Raw genomic sequence first — 21,014 nt, 5'->3', positions numbered from 1 at the left:
GTGTACAAAATTCGTTTAGTGAAAAATACAGATGTTACTTTGAGCCCCACACTTTAAGTGTTTTTCGTAATAAACTTTTAATTTCAGAATAGTTGTAGATTTACAAAAAATTGTGAAGATAGTCCAAACAGGTCTGTATACAATACACATTCATTCCCCCTATTATTAATACCTCACTTTAGTTATATTTCTCACAATGAAGGAAACAATATAAATATATTACTATTAACTAGTCTATACTTCATTTGGATTTCCTTACCTTTTGCCCAATATTCTTTTTTCTGTTCTAGGGTATCATCCATGGTACCACTTTCCATTTAGTCATTGTGTCTCCTTCTTGGCTAACACGGTTTGTCAGGTTTTCCTTGTCTTAATGACCTTGAAAGTTTTGGGGAACTCTGCCCAGGTGTTCTGCAGATGTCCATAATTGGGCTTTGTCTGATGTTGCCTCATGAATCGACTGGAGTTATGGTGTTTGGGAGGAAGACCACAGAGATGACGTGTGCCCTTCTCATCACGTCATATCCAGGATACTTGCTATGAACCAGACTTACTACTGTCGGTGTTACCCTTGATCACCTGGCTGAGGAAGTGTTTGATTGATTTCTTGACGGTAAAGTTACTCTTTTCCCCCATTTTTAGTCTGTGCTCTTTGCAAGGAAGTCATTGTGCACAGGCCACCCTTAGGGGGGAGCAGTTCTTCACTCCTTCCTTGATTGGGGAGCAGCTATGTAACTAAATGAAATTCTTCTGCCTAAGAGTTGTCAGTCATCCCTTATTGATCAATTTAGTCAATCCCTTATTCACGTCAGTGGGGACCATGAATAATTATTTCATAATTTGGGTTATAATCCAGTACATTATTTATTTGTCTATCTATTTATTTATGGCTCAAGTTGTTCCAATTTGTCTATCAGGAGCTCTTACAGGGTCTTTCTGATTATTTCTTTACTTCTTGGCACTGAAAGATGCTGCAGGATCATCTTATGTATATATTCCACCCCATTCCTAGACTCAGTCATTTCTCCTGGATTCCTAACAAGGGAACTTTCATTCCTAATGGTATAAGGCAGAATTCTCCAGAGAAAAAACCTGGGATTAGGAACATGGACAGAACAGAGACTGGCAAAAGTGACTGGCCCTCAGGAAGATGTTGACAGACCAAACTTGCACTGTATCCTGAGTTTTCCATTACCCATTTGTAGAAGTCAAAGGAAGCCAGGGCACAGCTGAGAGAGGATGCAGGGCTATCTCTTTGGAGCAGCAAGGGCTCTACTTCTTTGAGGCTCTGTGAGAGGATTATGTGCTAAGGAAGAAGGCATTTCCATTCTTACTTTGCCTCCACACTTCAAAAAATCACCACCTGTGTTTTCTGTCTGAGGCCTTGGATCCTGAATTTGCCCAGTGTTTCCAATTTTTCCCTGTCGAAAGGATTACTGGGATTGACAACCATGAAGTACAACTTCCTGCATTTGTACTATTTCCTCAGCACACATTGCTCGAAGCATAATTTCAGTTCAGAAGTATGTACATTTAAATTACTCCTGATACACGTTGCCAGGCAAGTTTCTTGGTCATGAGGCCTGTCTAAGGATAAATCAAATATCTTACTCTCTAGTCAATGTCCTTCTGATCTACTTGGACTGTAATATGATCCTCTGGGGAGTATGGGTGTCAACTGGGGCAGGAGGAGGTAGAGTGTTAGAGACCACATCAGAGAAACGAATCTGCTGGCACCTGGTCAGGGCAGTGAAAACAGACTTTACTATGATGATGAACCTGCTCCCTCCCGCTTCACTTGCCAAACTGTTCTCGGAGGACTCCTGAGCATCCGGATGCTAAGTGGCTGTTTGTCGAAGTTCTCTAAAGGAGGGGGGTGAAGCACATGGGGATTGGGAGTACGCTTCATTCCTGAAAAGGCATTTGCCCAGTGAATACCGCAAGAACCATTGGTAACAAAGCAAGGCAATATGAAACCACGCATTATAGTATAAATCTGCTTTATTTAGCAATCCAAGTGAGCAAAGAGCAGAGGAAGCCTCACAGGGATAGAGACCCCCGTACATCATAGAACTAGTCACTTGTGCTTTCATGATCACTGCAAGGGAGGAACACAACACCTGTGAGATGGGACATACTGGGTCAGTGGAAAGCTAGCGGCATTGCCCTGTTCTGGAGTAGGACCCAGACAGTGACCTTCCGATGGTGAGCAATGGAAGCTCAGATGCGGCAGGTGTTGGCGGACAGGACATGAGGGCACTCAGCAACTTCAGTTCGAACTCAAGGAGTAAGAGAAGAAAGAAGCAGGAGAGAGGAAGCAACTGGAGGAAAGGGCAGTGAAGCTGGAGAGGGAGCCTGAGACACTGTGGGACCCCGAGCCCATGGCAGGTGTTCAATGCCTGTAGCCCTTCCTGCTGGAGGAGGAGGTGGTGGTGTATTTGATGGCGGAACTGCTGCCCCCGGAGGAGCTGAGGCCACCCCCTGTGGCTCTGCCACTGCCGGAACTGAAGCCACCTCCAATGCCGTGACCACTGCTGTAGGAGTAGCCACTGCCTCCGCCCAGGCCTAAGCCGCCGCTGACACCGCCGGCACCGCCATAGCCACTGGAGACGGTGGACTGTACCACGGCTGGAGAGGCAAGGGGACAAGGCCATGACAAGACATGGTGAGCTCACTCTGCCACACAGAGTCCAGTCAGAAGGGCACAAGGGCAAGGGAGGGAGGCAAGTGAAGGTACTTACAGATGTTGACTTGTCCAACGCCTTCCCCATTCAGCCTAGGAGAGAGGAGACACAACCATCATGAGACCTCAGAGCCAGAGCTGGACCAGCGTGGGAAGCTTGGGCGTGAGGAGAGCCCATGGGGAACGTGCCTTCTAAGTGCTTTTCTGGGAGTGGCATTATGGCCACGACTAGAGCGCCTTCCACTGGTGCTCACTGGCTGGACACCTTGGACATGGACCCAGATGTTTGAGGAGGTTGTGTGAGTTACTCACCTGCACTCCTCGCCTTCCAGCAGCTTCCTGTAGGTGGCGATCTCCACGTCCAGAGACAGCTTGACATTCATGAGCTCCTGGTAGTCCTTCACTAGCTGCGCCATATCCTGCTTGGCCTTCTGCAGGGCGTTCTCCAGCTCGGCCAGCTTGTTCTTGGCGTCCCTGAGGGCCAGCTCCCCACGCTGCTCAGCATCGGTGATGGCGGATTGCAGGTTGGCGCACTAGAGGGGAAGATGGGCAGATGAACCTGCAATCTGGACTCCTGAGGAGACGAAGCATGGTTCTTCTTTCCCAGTGAGGAAGAGCTCTAGAGCCCAGATTCCATGGAAGAGGACGTTTGATTCTTTTTGTCCAGTCTTTTTCCATTCTGCAAACCTGAACTAGTCTAGGAGCTCCCTATGCACTTCTGTGTTAACCACCCTAAAGAGGATGGAGGTGGTGACTGCTGGAAGATACTACAGCAGACCCAAGACCAGGGGACATTGGAAGAAATGGACCCACTGGCTTCTTCTGAATGTGGACAGTTTGGGTAAGTTCATGTGGATGCACACGAACTCACACAGAACCACAGACACCCACAGTGAGGAGATGATTTCACTTTAAACTGTTGCGACCTTGCCTTCCTTCCACTTCACATGTTTGGAAAGCCCTCATTTGTCCTGTGTCTTTTCTCAGCTTCTTTTTCACATCGAATCTGAGCATATTTGCAGCAATCTTCCTCACACTTTCTGGCCTGACCTTCTCTTTGCCAACTTGTGTCTTGCATTCCCAAACCAATCATTCCTCTTATGGAATCTCATTTCAGTGCCTCAAGACTGTATCTTTGTACCGCTGACCAGTTGGGATTGGTCCTGTCATGCAATTGTTTCCTGCTCTTGGGTTGGGATCCATCTCTCTAACCTGTGGGAACTCACTAAGGGAGGAAGTACATGTCCTCCTCTCCCTGCTGTTCCCTCAGTGCCCAGGAATTCCCTACATGGTGGTAGATGATCCCTGGTGGCCTAGGAAGGAAAGGATGCTTTTCTCCTCCATGGTCCCCACCATACCTGCTTCTTGACGTGGTCGATCTCAGATCGCAGCCTCTGGATCATGCGGTTGATCTCAGTGATCTCCTGCTTGGTGTTGCGCAGGTCGTCCCCGTGTCTGCCCGCCGTCAACTGCAGCTCCTCGTACTGTAAACCAGAGGGAGAGAGGGTGGTGTCCATGGGCTTCACAGGACACTAATCAAGGTTTTCACAAATCGAAACGAATGGTTTGTCCACAAGGCGTTTTAAGAAAATTGGTGTTACAAGGTCATGGACACTGTACACCCATCACACACCATCCTTGGTAGGACCACTGACTGCCTGGTTCTCTTCAGGACCAGAACATCCTCTGTAGTGTTTCTGAGAACCAGCATTGGGGTGAAGCTAAAGCAAAGATCCCTTGGTCTTTATCTACGGTAGCTTTTGTCCTACATTTAGGTTCTTTGACTTACTAGACGTGGACATAAATACTGTAAAGATCTACTCTGTTGGTTCAGGGTACACGTCCATTGAGAGGACCCCCGCTTCCTAGATGGAGATTTCCTGAGTGGAGTCTCGGGAAGCCTTGCTGGTCTCCAGCGGGGAGGCACAGGGATTCTTCTCCAGCTTCCCCCTCACTGCTCACCTTGCACTTGTACCAGCACTCAGCCTCTTCCCGGCTCCTGCAAGCGATCACCTCATATTGCGCTTTGACTTCAGCGATGATGCTGTCCAGGTCCAGGGTGCGGTTGTTGTCCATGGAGAGGACCACAGACGTGTCTGAGATGTGGGTTTGCATCTGAGCCAGTTCCTGCACAACAAGAGATCGTCAGATCCCCTTTTCCCATGACATTTACAGAGGCACCCAAGCCTAAGATTTTCCATTTTTGCAAATCTCTTTAGAGTCAATAAAACAGAGTGTGGAAAGATGCTTACTGCTTCATAGAGGGCTCTGAGGAAGTTGATCTCATCTATGAGAGCGTCTGCCTTGGTTTCTAGTTCAACCTTATTCATGTAAGCAGTGTCCACATCCTGGGGAAGAAGCCAACAACTTGGGATCAGATGAGCCGAGCCCTCCTTCCCAGTCTGCTCCTCCTTTAATCTCCCCGATTATTCTTTTCCCAGAGTCCTCTCCTTCGGCAAAGAAACATGAACCCCTGATCTTACTCATCTCACCTTCTTCAGATTCACAAATTCATGCTCTGCTGACATGCGCCTGTTGATTTCATCTTCATATCTGGAATTAGAAAGGGTAAAACCTAATTGAGTCAGTGGTGAAGGTTATACAGAAAAGGCAGCCTGGGATCCCAACTTCCCACAATGGATATATCCAAATGGAGCTTTCCTGCCAGTAAGCCTAAAAGACGAATTCTGTGGTCCCTCAATTGTTTACATCTTTACTCTCCCCATCCACCTGTATGGCCCTTTTGTTCTTCGGGGTTTGTGTTTAGGCAAGAATTGTGGTTTCATTTCCATGGACATGTTTTACTAAGAACCATGCCCTCATTTGGACCTGGTCATCTAATAGACTTGAAGCGTGGGCTTCAGGAAACTGAGCCCTTTTCTCTCCTGTAACTCACTTCTTCTTGAAGTCCTCTACCGTGTCCTGCATCCCCCTGAACTCGGAGTCCAGGCGGCTTCTCTCCGTGACAAGGCTGTCCAGCTGTCTCCTGAGATTGTAGATGTACTGCTCGAACAAAGGCTCCAGGTTGTGACTCACGGTGTTGGTGCCCTGCTCCTGCAGCAGGGCCCACTTGGTTTCCAGGACCTTGTTTTGCTGCTCCAGGAATCGGACCTGGAGGAAGACAAGATGGTTATCTGTGCAACAAAGGAAAGAAGGAAGGAAGGAAGGAAGGAAGGTAGGAAGGCAGGAAGGCAGAAAGAGAGGTGGGTTGACTGTGCCCAAGCAGGTCTGGTGGTCCCCGTGGTGCTGGGCTACTCCAGAGCGTGCACAGCGGCTCAGGCTGACGGTGCTGCGCCCCTGACTGTTTGCCTTCACACCACACAGATCTCACTGGCCACGTTGCCCCAGGGAGCTAGCAGACAGTCCCTCTTCTCCATTACGGAGCCTGTCAGTCAGTGACTTTCAACATTTCTTTTCTTCCTCTTGATAAGCACAATCACAAATGTACTTTAAAATAGTATTTCTCTCGTATATTGCACAGAGTTATTTTATAGAGTGTATCTCAGCTAAAGGGATGTCAAATGTTTAGAATCTAATGGTTAAATTCCAACCCTATTGATGATTGGATTTAACCTTCTTTCCCATCTAGTGCATGAGTCCCTCTAAAACAAGCTCCCTTAATGCTCATGATCTGGTTCTACAAGTTAAGTATTTTTATGCACATATACCTGTTTCTGAGTCTTTTTTTCCTGACATTTCCTTTGGGTTTTTGTCTTCTTTCCTTCCCCGCCACCACCCCAACTAAGGCTCAAGTGCAGTTTCCACTGTAATTCCCTTTTTAATTTCTTAGACCCTTCAGAAGATCAAGCTAACTCATTCCATTCTCTCAGTTCCTTTCCTTTGCTTGAGGGTTATCAAGAGTGGAGAATGCTTCCCAGGCAGGAATGAAGACATTCAAGGGATCAGTAGCTGTAAATGATTTCCATCACCTTCTGCCTGTGGTCCACATGGAGCCTATCCTGCATCCCAGTGGACAGCTGGCCCGAGTCCCCTCCTCCCTCTCTGCCGAGGCTCCCCCTGGTAGGACGTTGGTTGCGTCCCTCCACTGGGGACTCTGAAATCCCAGTGGAGGGCAGGTGCTCCCGGCTCACCTTGTCGATGAAGGAGGCGAACCTGTTGTTGAGGGTCTTGATCTGTTCCCGCTCCTCAGTCTTGATTCGCTGGATGGTGGGGTCAATTTGCAGGTTGAGGGGAGTCAGGAGACTCTGGTTGATGGTGACCTCTTGGATGCCTCCAGGGGGACAGATGGGGAAGCCAGGGCCCAAATAGCCAATACCAAAGCCAGCTCCACCACCGAGCCCATAACCACCACTAGCTCCACTGCCAAAACCAAATCCACTCCCAGCTCCACCTCCAACGCCATAGCCGCCTCCAGCGCTGCCGCCATATCCACCACGGTAGCCACAGCCGACCTCTCCGAGGGAGATCCTCTTGGAGCCCCCCACGCCATAGAGGCTGCGGCTGCCAAAGCCAGCTCCTCCACCCACTCCAGCGAGCCCACCACTGCCCCTGGTGTGGGACACGGGCACGCTGCTGAAGCCAGAGCGGCTGACCCCAGGGACTCTGGCTGAGCCGGCACTGAAGACACGGCGGCTGCTGCTTTGGCTCTTCACGGTGGATTTGGAAGTCATGGCTCCTGAAGTCGAAGAGGCTGAGGAGGGCGTGAGAGGTGGAGGGTAGAGCTGAGAGGAGCAGACTGGTGAGACGAGGTTGCCAGCAGTGGCTTATATATGGAGAAAATGGGCTGGGCTCAGTGCCGGAAGGTGAGCCTGCAGGTTGGGAAGGCTGGGCTTTACCAACAGTGAGATCACATGGGCTTTATTAGAAAAGTTATGAAATCTGAAGATCGCATTTGAGGTTTCCTTTAGTCAGGGAAAAGTTCTCCTGCCTTCCAGCTTTGAGTGCTCTCAGTACAATAAGACTAGTGTGAATTCACTTAGCTGGGAGTTAGTCACTGACTCACACAAAGGTTCTCCATGTTACGCTCGTGTATGAAATGCACTGAGGCTCCTCTCGCCTGGTGTTTCACCCACAAGGCAGAAATACTGGAGGTCAAAATAACCTATTGCTTATCCCTTACCTATAATTAGTAGCGTTTTCACTGATTGCAGAAGTTAAACATGACTTATTTTTGCTTTCATTACAAATTTCCCACAGCTAGATACGTAGATTTACAATATAATGGGCCTCTGTATATCTGTCACTGGATTTTATACAAATTATTAACTCATGGTCAGCCTTATTTCTTCTATACTCCCACCCAATTCCCTATCAATCTTAAAATATTCAAAAGCAAATCCCACAGATCATATCATTTCTTTAGTATATAATTCAACATTTATTTTGTAAATGAGGTACTCTTTTAAATACATAACCAAATACCATTTATATATCCTTAATATTTATGCATTCATTAACATTAAGGAGTGTCTCTTCAATCTTGAACTAAATCCGTTTGTGTTATTTATATTTTAAGTTTTGGTTGTCCAAATCAGGATCCTAATAAGTTCCATACATTTTGTATTTCGGTGATATGTCTTTAAAGTAGTATGTCTGTAAAATCATTTAATTCATTAAATCCCCCTCCGCTTTACCACTTGCAGTCTATTTGTGAAAAAAAAATAAAAAACAGGTTATTTGTCCTGTGCATTTGCATAGTCATGTTATCTTACTGAGCATGATCTCGTGTCCTTTGTGTATCCTGTAAACTGACAGTTCAAACTAGAAGCTTAATAAGCTAGCTATTTAAACATTACAGATACAGATGTCATAGAATGCCTATTTATATACTGAATATTGATATTTACACACCTACTTATTAACTGAAAAATTAAACAAGTAATACATGGTTAAGGAAACAATTACATGCTCAAGATCATTCCCCACTCCTGTCTAGGAAGACAAAGCAGTGTTGCCACTTCCCTGTGTATCCTTGTAGTCACGTCACTTCGATATGTTTCTGTGTTTTTCCTGGGGCATGTGTGATGCATGCGAGCATATACATTGAATATATACATACAGATATATATGAAACACACATATATATTCCCTTTTGCAGTTGCACTCACGCTGTATGTACTTTGTCTCCCATATCTATGTTTTCACTCGATTCTCATGCTATTTCCTACAGGCTGTTTTCTCCACCTTTACCTGTGGTCCATTGCTGTGCATCAGCAACGTCTTATGCTGCTTTCAGCTTGGCCTTCCTTTCTATTGTGGCTTTATCTTTCTTCTCTGCTCCTTTTCTGAGCTCTATCAACTAATATTATCATCTTTTATTTCTCACTCTATTGCCCCTTTGTTCTCTTATTTCACCGTGCTGTTTATTTCATTGCCTTTCGGTAATAATGTTTGTCACTTTTTTCTGTTGAGTGTTTTCTAAGTGCCTCTTGTTTTTCTCTTTCAATGTAAAGTGTCCTTCGTGGGGCCTGGAATGGTTCCTTTCTAACGAGGGCTCATCTTTGAAAGAGGCGAGCTCCTTCTGGACCTGTCTTTTGCAGACAGTATTCTGGGAGGAGGGGCCAGGCTGCAACCAGGCTAACAGGAATTCTCATTATGGCACAGGCTGTGTGAATAATTCTTTTAATTTTAATTAGACGAAGCCAAGGAAGATGGCTGCGGCGTGGCTCGCAGTTCAGTCTCCGTCTTCTTTGCTTCCCCGACAACCTGTTGCCAATAGGCCTTGCCTCTGATCCCTTACTCAACCCTGCCTTCACTGGGTCTTGAAACTTCATGGCAAATGGGTCCTCCCTGGAACACACACACCCACTTCCGACTGTTGCAAACCAGCGATTCTTGGATTTGCACCTGAGGATGTGTTCTTCACATTCACACAGTAGGAGTTACATGAGTCAGCAGTGCCTGGCAGTAGGAAAACCTCAGGGTTAACTTTGTGCGCTGTGCCTCTGTGGTCACCACATTGTTTAGTTTTGATTTGTTTGTTCTCAAGAGTGTTCTTCACTGGATTTTCTGAGATCTGCCCTGAGGGCATCTTCTCTCTCAGTTTCCCAACTACTGTGTTTGATTTCTTTCTTTCTGTGAGAAGAGTTTTCTGTTTTTTTTTTTTGACTGAAGGACTTTACGATGTTTTCCTTTTGGGGGTTGAGGGTGGAGATTACTTTTACGTTTCTTGTTCTCCTTGTTTCTTTTAAGATAATATCTGAGAAGGGGAAATGCCTCCCTTTCCTCCATTAGGCTACATTCAGAAGTCTCCCATTCATATATTTATATTTAAAATACATATAGCATTTAAACTATTAAGCAATAATTGAAATTCAAAATATTAATTTTCCTTTCTCGCGCTGCATGGAAACGATTGGCTTCAATGAAGACATCATTGTGCTCAGGGCCTCTCCCTTCCCTGAGCCATGATAAGAGTCACCTGAAAGTTTTCTACAAGCCATCATATTTACCATCATCAGAAATTTAATCCCAAAATGTATTTGTGCTCTCCTCAGTGGAAGAACCTCCTTTATTGCTTAATCACAGTTTGCAGCATTGAAAGCCCAACAGATACAATGAAAGAGAATAGTATGTAAACCACCATGTACCAATCCCCCAGATTAAACACTTATCCATATTTCTCAGCTTGTCTCATCGAATTCCACTAGTTCTCATATTGAAATCTTCTACTTTAGTGGATGTATCTTCAAGGAGATTAAGACATGAAGTCATTTCACTTGTCAATATTTGCATGCATGTCTAAGTTCTTGAGAAGGACTTTTAAATCTAACTGTACAACAGTTTTATATCGATCATGAGCAACAGTCACTTCTTAATGAAACCTAATACTCATTTATGTTCATACTTCTCTGATTATCTCAAAGATGTCTTTTTATGCTGGTTTGCTTGAAGCAACATCCTAACTAGATTCACATATTGCATTGGACTGGTGGTCCTCTTAAGCTTCTTTCATTCTGTAAGAGATTCCATTGTTTTCTTTTATATACCACTGATTTGTGGAGAAATTGTTCTTTTCTCTAGAACGGCTACATTCTGGATTTGGCTCATTGTTTCTGTTGGTGCCACGTAACTTCTAACGCCGGTTTTTCCTCGTTACTAGTTATATTAGAGTTGATTAGATTTAGTTCCATTGTTTCAGGCAAGATTATGTCCCAGCTGGTGCTGTGTGCCCCGTATTGCATCAGATCATGAGGCATATAATACAAGTTGTTCAATTTAGTGATGTTAAGACTGATCCAGGTATATCCATAGTTCCAGCCTTAACCCTCCATTAAAGAGTGTCCAATAAATTTGTCATCTAATATTTTAATATTCATTGATCAATTCTCAGATTGACTATTTCATGAGGGGTTGCAAACTGGTAACTTATTAATTTAACATCCTGCCTCTGCATTTATCACCTGGCAGTCATCTGTAAGGAAGGCATTGCCATGGTTTCCTTTGTAGGTAACCTAATATGTATTTAATTGATACAGGAAAGGCAGAAGAAGTGCTTCTTTCTCTTTATTTTGCAATTTTAGAAGAGTGGGTTGGGAGACCAGCAATTTCCAAATGTAATAAAGAAAGTTATTTTTTGACTTTTCAATGGATAGAGCTAAGAAAAATGTAAAAATGTAATTGACAAGTACTCAAATCAGAAGTTGATACTGATATTTCCAATTCAAATAGAATACAGGATGATTTTCTACCTGTATTTCTTTTACTCACTCTGAAAAGCTGAGCTCTGAATGATATATTACTTATTTGCTTTATCCTAAAACAAACCTATGATAGTGTCAATCTAACAGTACCAATATTATTACGAAAAAGAGGGCTATTAAATGCAGTTTCTGATTTCTTTGTGGCTACACCCTGCAAGTGCTATGAAGAAACTCAGATTAGGCAAGAGGAATGGAGAGATAGAAACGCGGGATGAAGGAAAACCTTCATAAGAATCCAGATAAATTCTAGCCTTGCAGTTTCAAACAGAAGCAGGAAGGAAAGGTCTTCCATTACTACATTTGATGGAGAGGAGTTTCTTAAGGGAGGGAGGACAGATACAGATGGCAGTGGGGTTAAAGAAGGGGGTTCTATAGGTGCATGAGGAGGTTGGGGACAGTAAGAGTGTTGGGGAAAATGGCACATCTGAGTGGACCGGCCTCCGAGACCTCAAGAGGATGGTTTTCCTCTGCCACTCACTTTCTAGTGCTAAAGGGACACCCCTGGAGTCCAGGAAGTAAGAGCATTGAGGAGAAGGCACTGCCCAGCAAAACTCATGGTTAAAGGAATCCAGCTGCTGTTCGAGAAGAACTCCTCAAGCCCTTTCTCCTCCCATCCTGGGATCTACTGTCAGCTTTTCTCAAGGCCAAGTACAATGAAGAGTTAGCTAGCAAGGGATTCTGTAGGGATGACTCTGGGAGCACGGAGCAGCGCAGAGAAGAGCAGCCTGCTCTCAGCACCTGTAGAAACGCTCCCTCCTCTGGCTCTTCTGCACCCCATGCCCCCACCGTGAGCTGGGATCCCATGCACTGGGCTGTACTGGCCATTCTAGCCCATGCAGCTAGAATCCACGTGGTATGGCTCACAAGTGATCGTTCTGAATCACAGAGGATTCAGGTAAGGTGAACTTTGGATACAGCCTCTAACTGGAAAATGTTTTTCTATTGGAGGTTGTTATTTTTAAAATGTATGTCCTATACTTTCCAGGTACATGGACTCCATACAGGAGGAGGCAATTGGCTAGCCTCCTTAGGAGTCAAATCCAGTATCTAAGGACCGTCAGTACTGCCGAGTCCTTCCTTGACTCAAAAACACGTCTTTGCTCTTGCGAAAGAAATACGTTTCCTCTTATTCAGTCCTCAGTGGGCAAAGGAAATCAATCGGAATGGTTTAATCTCAGGGAGCTTAATCTAGAGACTGAATCTTTCCTTCCTTAGTACCAAAAAGGGTAACCGCCTTTAATCTCAGATGTCATACAATGAGGACATCGTGGGGAACACACTTTCTCTTTTGAAATGACACATGTTCAACACCAAAAAATTTAGAAAGTACACAACGTAAAAGAAAGACAGTTTACTAGAGTTAACGCCAGCTTCAGATGATGAAATTTATTGTTGTAGCATTAGTTCTTCAATGATTTCTCTGTATCTCTGGCCCTGCCACTGTTTTTGTGTTCCTTTGTGATTCTGTCTCTTTCTCTCCCTTACTTGTTTCATAATTTTGTGTACAAAATTCGTTTAGTGACAAATACAGATGTTACTTTGAGCCCCACACTTTAAGTGTTTTTCGTAATAAACTTTTAATTTCAGAATAGTTGTAGATTTACAAAAAATTGTGAAGATAGTCCAAACAGGTCTGTATACAATACACATTCATTCCCCCTATTATTAATACCTCACTTTAGTTATATTTCTCACAATGAAGGAAACAATATAAATATATTACTATTAACTAGTCTATACTTCATTTGGATTTCCTTACCTTTTGCCCAATATTCTTTTTTCTGTTCTAGGGTATCATCCATGGTACCACTTTCCATTTAGTCATTGTGTCTCCTTCTTGGCTAACACGGTTTGTCAGGTTTTCCTTGTCTTAATGACCTTGAAAGTTTTGGGGAACTCTGCCCAGGTGTTCTGTAGATGTCCACAATTGGGCTTTGTCTGATGTTGCCTCATGAATCGACTGGAGTTATGGTGTTTGGGAGGAAGACCACAGAGATGACGTGTGCCCTTCTCATCACGTCATATCCAGGGTACTTGCTATGAACCAGACTTACTACTGTCGGTGTTACCCTTGATCACCTGGCTGCGGAAGTGTTTGATTGATTTCTTGACGGTAAAGTTACTCTTTTCCCCCATTTTTAGTCTGTGCTCTTTGCAAGGAAGTCATTGTGCACAGGCCACCCTTAGGGGGGAGCAGTTCTTCACTCCTTCCTTGATTGGGGAGCACCTATGTAACTAAATGAAATTCTTCTGCCTAAGAGTTGTCAGTCATCCCTTATTGATCAATTTAGTCAATCCCTTATTCACGTCAGTGGGGACCATGAATAATTATTTCATAATTTGGGTTATAATCCAGTACATTATTTATTTGTCTATCTATTTATTTATGGCTCAAGTTGTTCCAATTTGTCTATCAGGAGCTCTTACAGGGTCTTTCTGATTATTTCTTTACTTCTTGGCACTGAAAGATGCTGCAGGATCATCTTATGTATATATTCCACCCCATTCCTAGACTCAGTCATTTCTCCTGGATTCCTAACAAGGGAACTTTCATTCCTAATGGTATAAGGCAGAATTCTCCAGAGAAAAAACCTGGGATTAGGAACATGGACAGAACAGAGACTGGCAAAAGTGACTGGCCCTCAGGAAGATGTTGACAGACCAACCTTGCACTGTATCCTGAGTTTTCCATTACCCATTTGTAGAAGTCAAAGGAAGCCAGGGCACAGCTGAGAGAGGATGCAGGGCTATCTCTTTGGAGCAGCAAGGGCTCTACTTCTTTGAGGCTCTGTGAGAGGATTATGTGCTAAGGAAGAAGGCATTTCCATTCTTACTTTGCCTCCACACTTCAAAAAATCACCACCTGTGCTTTCTGTCTGAGTCCTTGGATCCTGAATTTGCCCAGTGTTTCCAATTTTTCCCTGTCGAAAGGATTACTGGGATTGACAACCATGAAGTACAACTTCCTGCATTTGTACTATTTCCTCAGCACACATTGCTCGAAGCATAATTTCAGTTCAGAAGTATGTACATTTAAATTACTCCTGATACACGTTGCCAGGCAAGTTTCTTGGTCATGAGGCCTGTCTAAGGATAAATCAAATATCTTACTCTCTAGTCAATGTCCTTCTGATCTACTTGGACTGTAATATGATCCTCTGGGGAGTATGGGTGTCAACTGGGGCAGGAGGAGGTAGAGTGTTAGAGACCACATCAGAGAAACGAATCTGCTGGCACCTGGTCAGGGCAGTGAAAACAGACTTTACTATGATGATGAACCTGCTCCCTCCCGCTTCACTTGCCAAACTGTTCTCGGAGGACTCCTGAGCATCCGGATGCTAAGTGGCTGTTTGTCGAAGTTCTCTAAAGGAGGGGGGTGAAGCACATGGGGATTGGGAGTACGCTTCATTCCTGAAAAGGCATTTGCCCAGTGAATACCGCAAGAACCATTGGTAACAAAGCAAGGCAATATGAAACCACGCATTATAGTATAAATCTGCTTTATTTAGCAATCCAAGTGAGCAAAGAGCAGAGGAAGCATCACAGGGATAGAGACCCCCGTACATCATAGAACTAGTCACTTGTGCTTTCATGATCACTGCAAGGGAGGAACACAACACCTGTGAGATGGGACATACTGGGCCAGTGGAAAGCTAGGGGCATTGCCCTATTCTGGAGTAGGACCCAGACAGTGACCTTCCGATGGTGAGCAATGGAAGCTCAGATGCGGCAGGTGTTGGCGGACAGGACATGAGGGCACTCAGCAACTTCAGTTCGAACTCAAGGAGTAAGAGAAGAAAGAAGCAGGAGAGAGGAAGCAACTGGAGGAAAGGGCAGTGAAGCTGGAGAGGGAGCCTGAGACACTGTGGGACCCCGAGCCCATGGCAGGTGTTCAATGCCTGTAGCCCTTCCTGCTGGAGGAGGAGGTGGTGGTGTATTTGATGGCGGAACTGCTGCCCCCGGAGGAGCTGAGGCCACCCCCTGTGGCTCTGCCACTGCCGGAACTGAAGCCACCTCCAATGCCGTGACCACTGCTGTAGGAGTAGCCACTGCCTCCGCCCAGGCCTAAGCCGCCGCTGACACCGCCGGCACCGCCATAGCCACTGGAGACAGTGGACTGTACCACGGCTGGAGAGGCAAGGGGACAAGACCATGACAAGACATGGTGAGCTCACTCTGCCACACAGAGTCCAGTCAGAAGGGCACAAGGGCAAGGGAGGGAGGCAAGTGAAGGTACTTACAGATGTTGACTTGTCCAACGCCTTCCCCATTCAGCCTAGGAGAGAGGAGACACAGCCATCATGAGACCTCAGAGCCAGAGCTGGACCAGCGTGGGAAGCTTGGGCGTGAGGAGAGCCCATGGGGAACGTGCCTTCTAAGTGCTTTTCTGGGAGTGGCATTATGGCCACGACTAGAGCGCCTTCCACTGGTGCTCACTGGCTGGACACCTTGGACATGGACCCAGATGTTTGAGGAGGTTGTGTGAGTTACTCACCTGCACTCTTCGCCTTCCAGCAGCTTCCTGTAGGTGGCGATCTCCACGTCCAGAGACAGCTTGACATTCATGAGCTCCTGGTAGTCCTTCACTAGCTGCGCCATATCCTGCTTGGCCTTCTGCAGGGCGTTCTCCAGCTCGGCCAGCTTGTTCTTGGCGTCCCTGAGGGCCAGCTCCCCACGCTGCTCAGCATCGGTGATGGCGGATTGCAGGTTGGCGCACTAGAGGGGAAGATGGGCAGATGAACCTGCAATCTGGACTCCTGAGGAGACGAAGCATGGTTCTTCTTTCCCAGTGAGGAAGAGCTCTAGAGCCCCGATTCCATGGAAAAGGACGTTTGATTCTTTTTGTCCAGTCTTTTTCCATTCTGCAAACCTGAACTAGTCTAGGAGCTCCCTATGCACTTCTGTGTTAACCACCCTAAAGAGGATGGAGGTGGTGACTGCTGGAAGATACTACAGCAGACCCAAGACCAGGGGACATTGGAAGAAATGGACCCACTGGCTTCTTCTGAATGTGGACAGTTTGGGTAAGTTCATGTGGATGCACACGAACTCACACAGAACCACAGACACCCACAGTGAGGAGATGATTTCACTTTAAACTGTTGCGACCTTGCCTTCCTTCCACTTCACATGTTTGGAAAGCCCTCATTTGTCCTGTGTCTTTTCTCAGCTTCTTTTTCACATCGAATCTGAGCATATTTGCAGCAATCTTCCTCACACTTTCTGGCCTGACCTTCTCTTTGCCAACTTGTGTCTTGCATTCCCAAACCAATCATTCCTCTTATGGAATCTCATTTCAGTGCCTCAAGACTGTATCTTTGTACCGCTGACCAGTTGGGATTGGTCCTGTCATGCAATTGTTTCCTGCTCTTGGGTTGGGATCCATCTCTCTAACCTGTGGGAACTCACTAAGGGAGGAAGTACATGTCCTCCTCTCCCTGCTGTTCCCTCAGTGCCCAGGAATTCCCTACATGGTGGTAGATGATCCCTGGTGGCCTAGGAAGGAAAGGATGCTTTTCTCCTCCATGGTCCCCACCATACCTGCTTCTTGACGTGGTCGATCTCAGATCGCAGCCTCTGGATCATGCGGTTGATCTCAGTGATCTCCTGCTTGGTGTTGCGCAGGTCGTCCCCGTGTCTGCCCGCCGTCAACTGCAGCTCCTCGTACTGTAAACCAGAGGGAGAGAGGGTGGTGTCCATGGGCTTCACAGGACACTAATCAAGGTTTTCACAAATCGAAACGAATGGTTTGTCCACAAGGCGTTTTAAGAAAATTGGTGTTACAAGGTCATGGACACTGTACACCCATCACACACCATCCTTGGTAGGACCACTGACTGCCTGGTTCTCTTCAGGACCAGAACATCCTCTGTAGTGTTTCTGAGAACCAGCATTGGGGTGAAGCTAAAGCAAAGATCCCTTGGTCTTTATCTACGGTAGCTTTTGTCCTACATTTAGGTTCTTTGACTTACTAGACGTGGACATAAATACTATAAAGATCTACTCTGTTGGTTCAGGGTACACGTCCATTGAGAGGACCCCCGCTTCCTAGATGGAGATTTCCTGAGTGAAGTCTCGGGAAGCCTTGCTGGTCTCCAGCGGGGAGGCACAGGGATTCTTCTCCAGCTTCCCCCTCACTGCTCACCTTGCACTTGTACCAGCACTCAGCCTCTTCCCGGCTCCTGCAAGCGATCACCTCATATTGCGCTTTGACTTCAGCGATGATGCTGTCCAGGTCCAGGGTGCGGTTGTTGTCCATGGAGAGGACCACAGACGTGTCTGAGATGTGGGTTTGCATCTGAGCCAGTTCCTGCACAACAAGAGATCGTCAGATCCCCTTTTCCCATGACATTTACAGAGGCACCCAAGCCTAAGATTTTCCATTTTTGCAAATCTCTTTAGAGTCAATAAAACAGAGTGTGGAAAGATGCTTACTGCTTCATAGAGGGCTCTGAGGAAGTTGATCTCATCTATGAGAGCGTCTGCCTTGGTTTCTAGTTCAACCTTATTCATGTAAGCAGTGTCCACATCCTGGGGAAGAAGCCAACAACTTGGGATCAGATGAGCCGAGCCCTCCTTCCCAGTCTGCTCCTCCTTTAATCTCCCCGATTATTCTTTTCCCAGAGTCCTCTCCTTCGGCAAAGAAACATGAACCCCTGATCTTACTCATCTCACCTTCTTCAGATTCACAAATTCATGCTCTGCTGACATGCGCCTGTTGATTTCATCTTCATATCTGGAATTAGAAAGGGTAAAACCTAATTGAGTCAGTGGTGAAGGTTATACAGAAAAGGCAGCCTGGGATCCCAACTTCCCACAATGGATATATCCAAATGGAGCTTTCCTGCCAGTAAGCCTAAAAGACGAATTCTGTGGTCCCTCAATTGTTTACATCTTTACTCTCCCCATCCACCTGTATGGCCCTTTTGTTCTTCGGGGTTTGTGTTTAGGCAAGAATTGTGGTTTCATTTCCATGGACATGTTTTACTAAGAACCATGCCCTCATTTGGACCTGGTCATCTAATAGACTTGAAGCGTGGGCTTCAGGAAACTGAGCCCTTTTCTCTCCTGTAACTCACTTCTTCTTGAAGTCCTCTACCGTGTCCTGCATCCCCCTGAACTCGGAGTCCAGGCGGCTTCTCTCCGTGACAAGGCTGTCCAGCTGTCTCCTGAGATTGTAGATGTACTGCTCGAACAAAGGCTCCAGGTTGTGACTCACGGTGTTGGTGCCCTGCTCCTGCAGCAGGGCCCACTTGGTTTCCAGGACCTTGTTTTGCTGCTCCAGGAATCGGACCTGGAGGAAGACAAGATGGTTATCTGTGCAACAAAGGAAAGAAGGAAGGAAGGAAGGAAGGAAGGTAGGAAGGCAGGAAGGCAGAAAGAGAGGTGGGTTGACTGTGCCCAAGCAGGTCTGGTGGTCCCCGTGGTGCTGGGCTACTCCAGAGCGTGCACAGCGGCTCAGGCTGACGGTGCTGCGCCCCTGACTGTTTGCCTTCACACCACACAGATCTCACTGGCCACGTTGCCCCAGGGAGCTAGCAGACAGTCCCTCTTCTCCATTACGGAGCCTGTCAGTCAGTGACTTTCAACATTTCTTTTCTTCCTCTTGATAAGCACAATCACAAATGTACTTTAAAATAGTATTTCTCTCGTATATTGCACAGAGTTATTTTATAGAGTGTATCTCAGCTAAAGGGATGTCAAATGTTTAGAATCTAATGGTTAAATTCCAACCCTATTGATGATTGGATTTAACCTTCTTTCCCATCTAGTGCATGAGTCCCTCTAAAACAAGCTCCCTTAATGCTCATGATCTGGTTCTACAAGTTAAGTATTTTTATGCACATATACCTGTTTCTGAGTCTTTTTTTCCTGACATTTCCTTTGGGTTTTTGTCTTCTTTCCTTCCCCGCCACCACCCCAACTAAGGCTCAAGTGCAGTTTCCACTGTAATTCCCTTTTTAATTTCTTAGACCCTTCAGAAGATCAAGCTAACTCATTCCATTCTCTCAGTTCCTTTCCTTTGCTTGAGGGTTATCAAGAGTGGAGAATGCTTCCCAGGCAGGAATGAAGACATTCAAGGGATCAGTAGCTGTAAATGATTTCCATCACCTTCTGCCTGTGGTCCACATGGAGCCTATCCTGCATCCCAGTGGACAGCTGGCCCGAGTCCCCTCCTCCCTCTCTGCCGAGGCTCCCCCTGGTAGGACGTTGGTTGCGTCCCTCCACTGGGGACTCTGAAATCCCAGTGGAGGGCAGGTGCTCCCGGCTCACCTTGTCGATGAAGGAGGCGAACCTGTTGTTGAGGGTCTTGATCTGTTCCCGCTCCTCAGTCTTGATTCGCTGGATGGTGGGGTCAATTTGCAGGTTGAGGGGAGTCAGGAGACTCTGGTTGATGGTGACCTCTTGGATGCCTCCAGGGGGACAGATGGGGAAGCCAGGGCCCAAATAGCCAATACCAAAGCCAGCTCCACCACCGAGCCCATAACCACCACTAGCTCCACTGCCAAAACCAAATCCACTCCCAGCTCCACCTCCAACGCCATAGCCGCCTCCAGCGCTGCCGCCATATCCACCACGGTAGCCACAGCCGACCTCTCCGAGGGAGATCCTCTTGGAGCCCCCCACGCCATAGAGGCTGCGGCTGCCAAAGCCAGCTCCTCCACCCACTCCAGTGAGCCCACCACTGCCCCTGGTGTGGGACACGGGCACGCTGCTGAAGCCAGAGCGGCTGACCCCAGGGACTCTGGCTGAGCCGGCACTGAAGACACGGCGGCTGCTGCTTTGGCTCTTCACGGTGGATTTGGAAGTCATGGTTCCTGAAGTCGAAGAGGCTGAGGAGGGCGTGAGAGGTGGAGGGTAGAGCTGAGAGGAGCAGACTGGTGAGACGAGGTTGCCAGCAGTGGCTTATATATGGAGAAAATGGGCTGGGCTCAGTGCCGGAAGGTGAGCCTGCAGGTTGGGAAGGCTGGGCTTTACCAACAGTGAGATCACATGGGCTTTATTAGAAAAGTTATGAAATCTGAAGATCGCATTTGAGGTTTCCTTTAGTCAGGGAAAAGTTCTCCTGCCTTCCAGCTTTGAGTGCTCTCAGTACAATAAGACTAGTGTGAATTCACTTAGCTGGGAGTTAGTCACTGACTCACACAAAGGTTCTCCATGTTACGCTCGTGTATGAAATGCACTGAGGCTCCTCTCGCCTGGTGTTTCACCCACAAGGCAGAAATACTGGAGGTCAAAATAACCTATTGCTTATCCCTTACCTATAATTAGTAGCGTTTTCACTGATTGCAGAAGTTAAACATGACTTATTTTTGCTTTCATTACAAATTTCCCACAGCTAGATACGTAGATTTACAATATAATGGGCCTCTGTATATCTGTCACTGGATTTTATACAAATTATTAACTCATGGTCAGCCTTATTTCTTCTATACTCCCACCCAATTCCCTATCAATCTTAAAATATTCAAAAGCAAATCCCACAGATCATATCATTTCTTTAGGATATAATTCAACATTTATTTTGTAAATGAGGTACTCTTTTAAATACATAACCAAATACCATTTATATATCCTTAATATTTATGCATTCATTAACATTAAGGAGTGTCTCTTCAATCTTGAACTAAATCCGTTTGTGTTATTTATATTTTAAGTTTTGGTTG

At 46.2% G+C, this 21,014-nt stretch overlaps 2 protein-coding genes across 2 annotated transcripts; both read right to left on the bottom strand.

Annotated features, from left to right (window-relative positions):
* Positions 1-1,983: 1,983 nt before the first annotated feature.
* LOC309641151 (keratin, type II cytoskeletal 6A-like) lies at positions 1,984-7,330 on the bottom strand. Its single transcript, XM_082420894.1, has 9 exons — positions 6,775-7,330; positions 5,580-5,794; positions 5,176-5,236; positions 4,936-5,031; positions 4,646-4,810; positions 4,042-4,167; positions 2,996-3,216; positions 2,742-2,776; positions 1,984-2,628 (listed from the first exon to the last, which is right to left on the bottom strand). The coding sequence occupies exons 1-9, from the start codon at positions 7,312-7,314 to the stop codon at positions 2,393-2,395; spliced, it is 1,695 nt and encodes a 564-aa protein (XP_082277020.1). The 5' UTR covers positions 7,315-7,330; the 3' UTR covers positions 1,984-2,392.
* A 7,499-nt stretch (positions 7,331-14,829) lies between these two features.
* On the bottom strand, positions 14,830-20,252 carry LOC309641154 (keratin, type II cytoskeletal 6A-like). The gene is made up of 9 exons (XM_082420897.1): positions 19,621-20,252; positions 18,426-18,640; positions 18,022-18,082; positions 17,782-17,877; positions 17,492-17,656; positions 16,888-17,013; positions 15,842-16,062; positions 15,588-15,622; positions 14,830-15,474 (listed from the first exon to the last, which is right to left on the bottom strand). Exons 1-9 carry the CDS (start codon positions 20,158-20,160, stop codon positions 15,239-15,241), a joined length of 1,695 nt encoding a protein of 564 aa, XP_082277023.1. The 5' UTR covers positions 20,161-20,252; the 3' UTR covers positions 14,830-15,238.
* Positions 20,253-21,014: the final 762 nt, after the last annotated feature.

The sequence above is a fragment of the Balaenoptera physalus genome (genome assembly GCF_965194825.1).
Source record: "Balaenoptera physalus genome assembly, chromosome: 13".
NCBI lineage: Eukaryota > Metazoa > Chordata > Mammalia > Artiodactyla > Balaenopteridae > Balaenoptera > Balaenoptera physalus.
Note: the sequence above shows the minus strand (reverse complement) of the source record. Positions and strands in the feature narration are given on the sequence as shown.

What these genes read in the sequence shown, in the direction of transcription:
- LOC309641151 (XM_082420894.1), bottom strand. Translation starts at nt 7,314, where the DNA reads ATGACTTCCAAATCCACCGTGAAGAGCCAAAGCAGCAGCCGCCGTGTC. An exon ending in GTAGAGGACTTCAAGAAGAA is followed by an intron (nt 5,237 to 5,579) that starts GTGAGTTACAGG and finishes TTCTAATTCCAG; the next exon opens with ATATGAAGATGAAATCAACA. An exon ending in CTGGAAGGCGAGGAGTGCAG is followed by an intron (nt 2,777 to 2,995) that starts GTGAGTAACTCA and finishes CCTCTCTCCTAG; the next exon opens with GCTGAATGGGGAAGGCGTTG.
- LOC309641154 (XM_082420897.1), bottom strand. Translation starts at nt 20,160, where the DNA reads ATGACTTCCAAATCCACCGTGAAGAGCCAAAGCAGCAGCCGCCGTGTC. An exon ending in TCGCCTCCTTCATCGACAAG is followed by an intron (nt 18,641 to 19,620) that starts GTGAGCCGGGAG and finishes GTCTTCCTCCAG; the next exon opens with GTCCGATTCCTGGAGCAGCA. An exon ending in CGTTGGACAAGTCAACATCT is followed by an intron (nt 15,475 to 15,587) that starts GTAAGTACCTTC and finishes TTGCCTCTCCAG; the next exon opens with CCGTGGTACAGTCCACTGTC.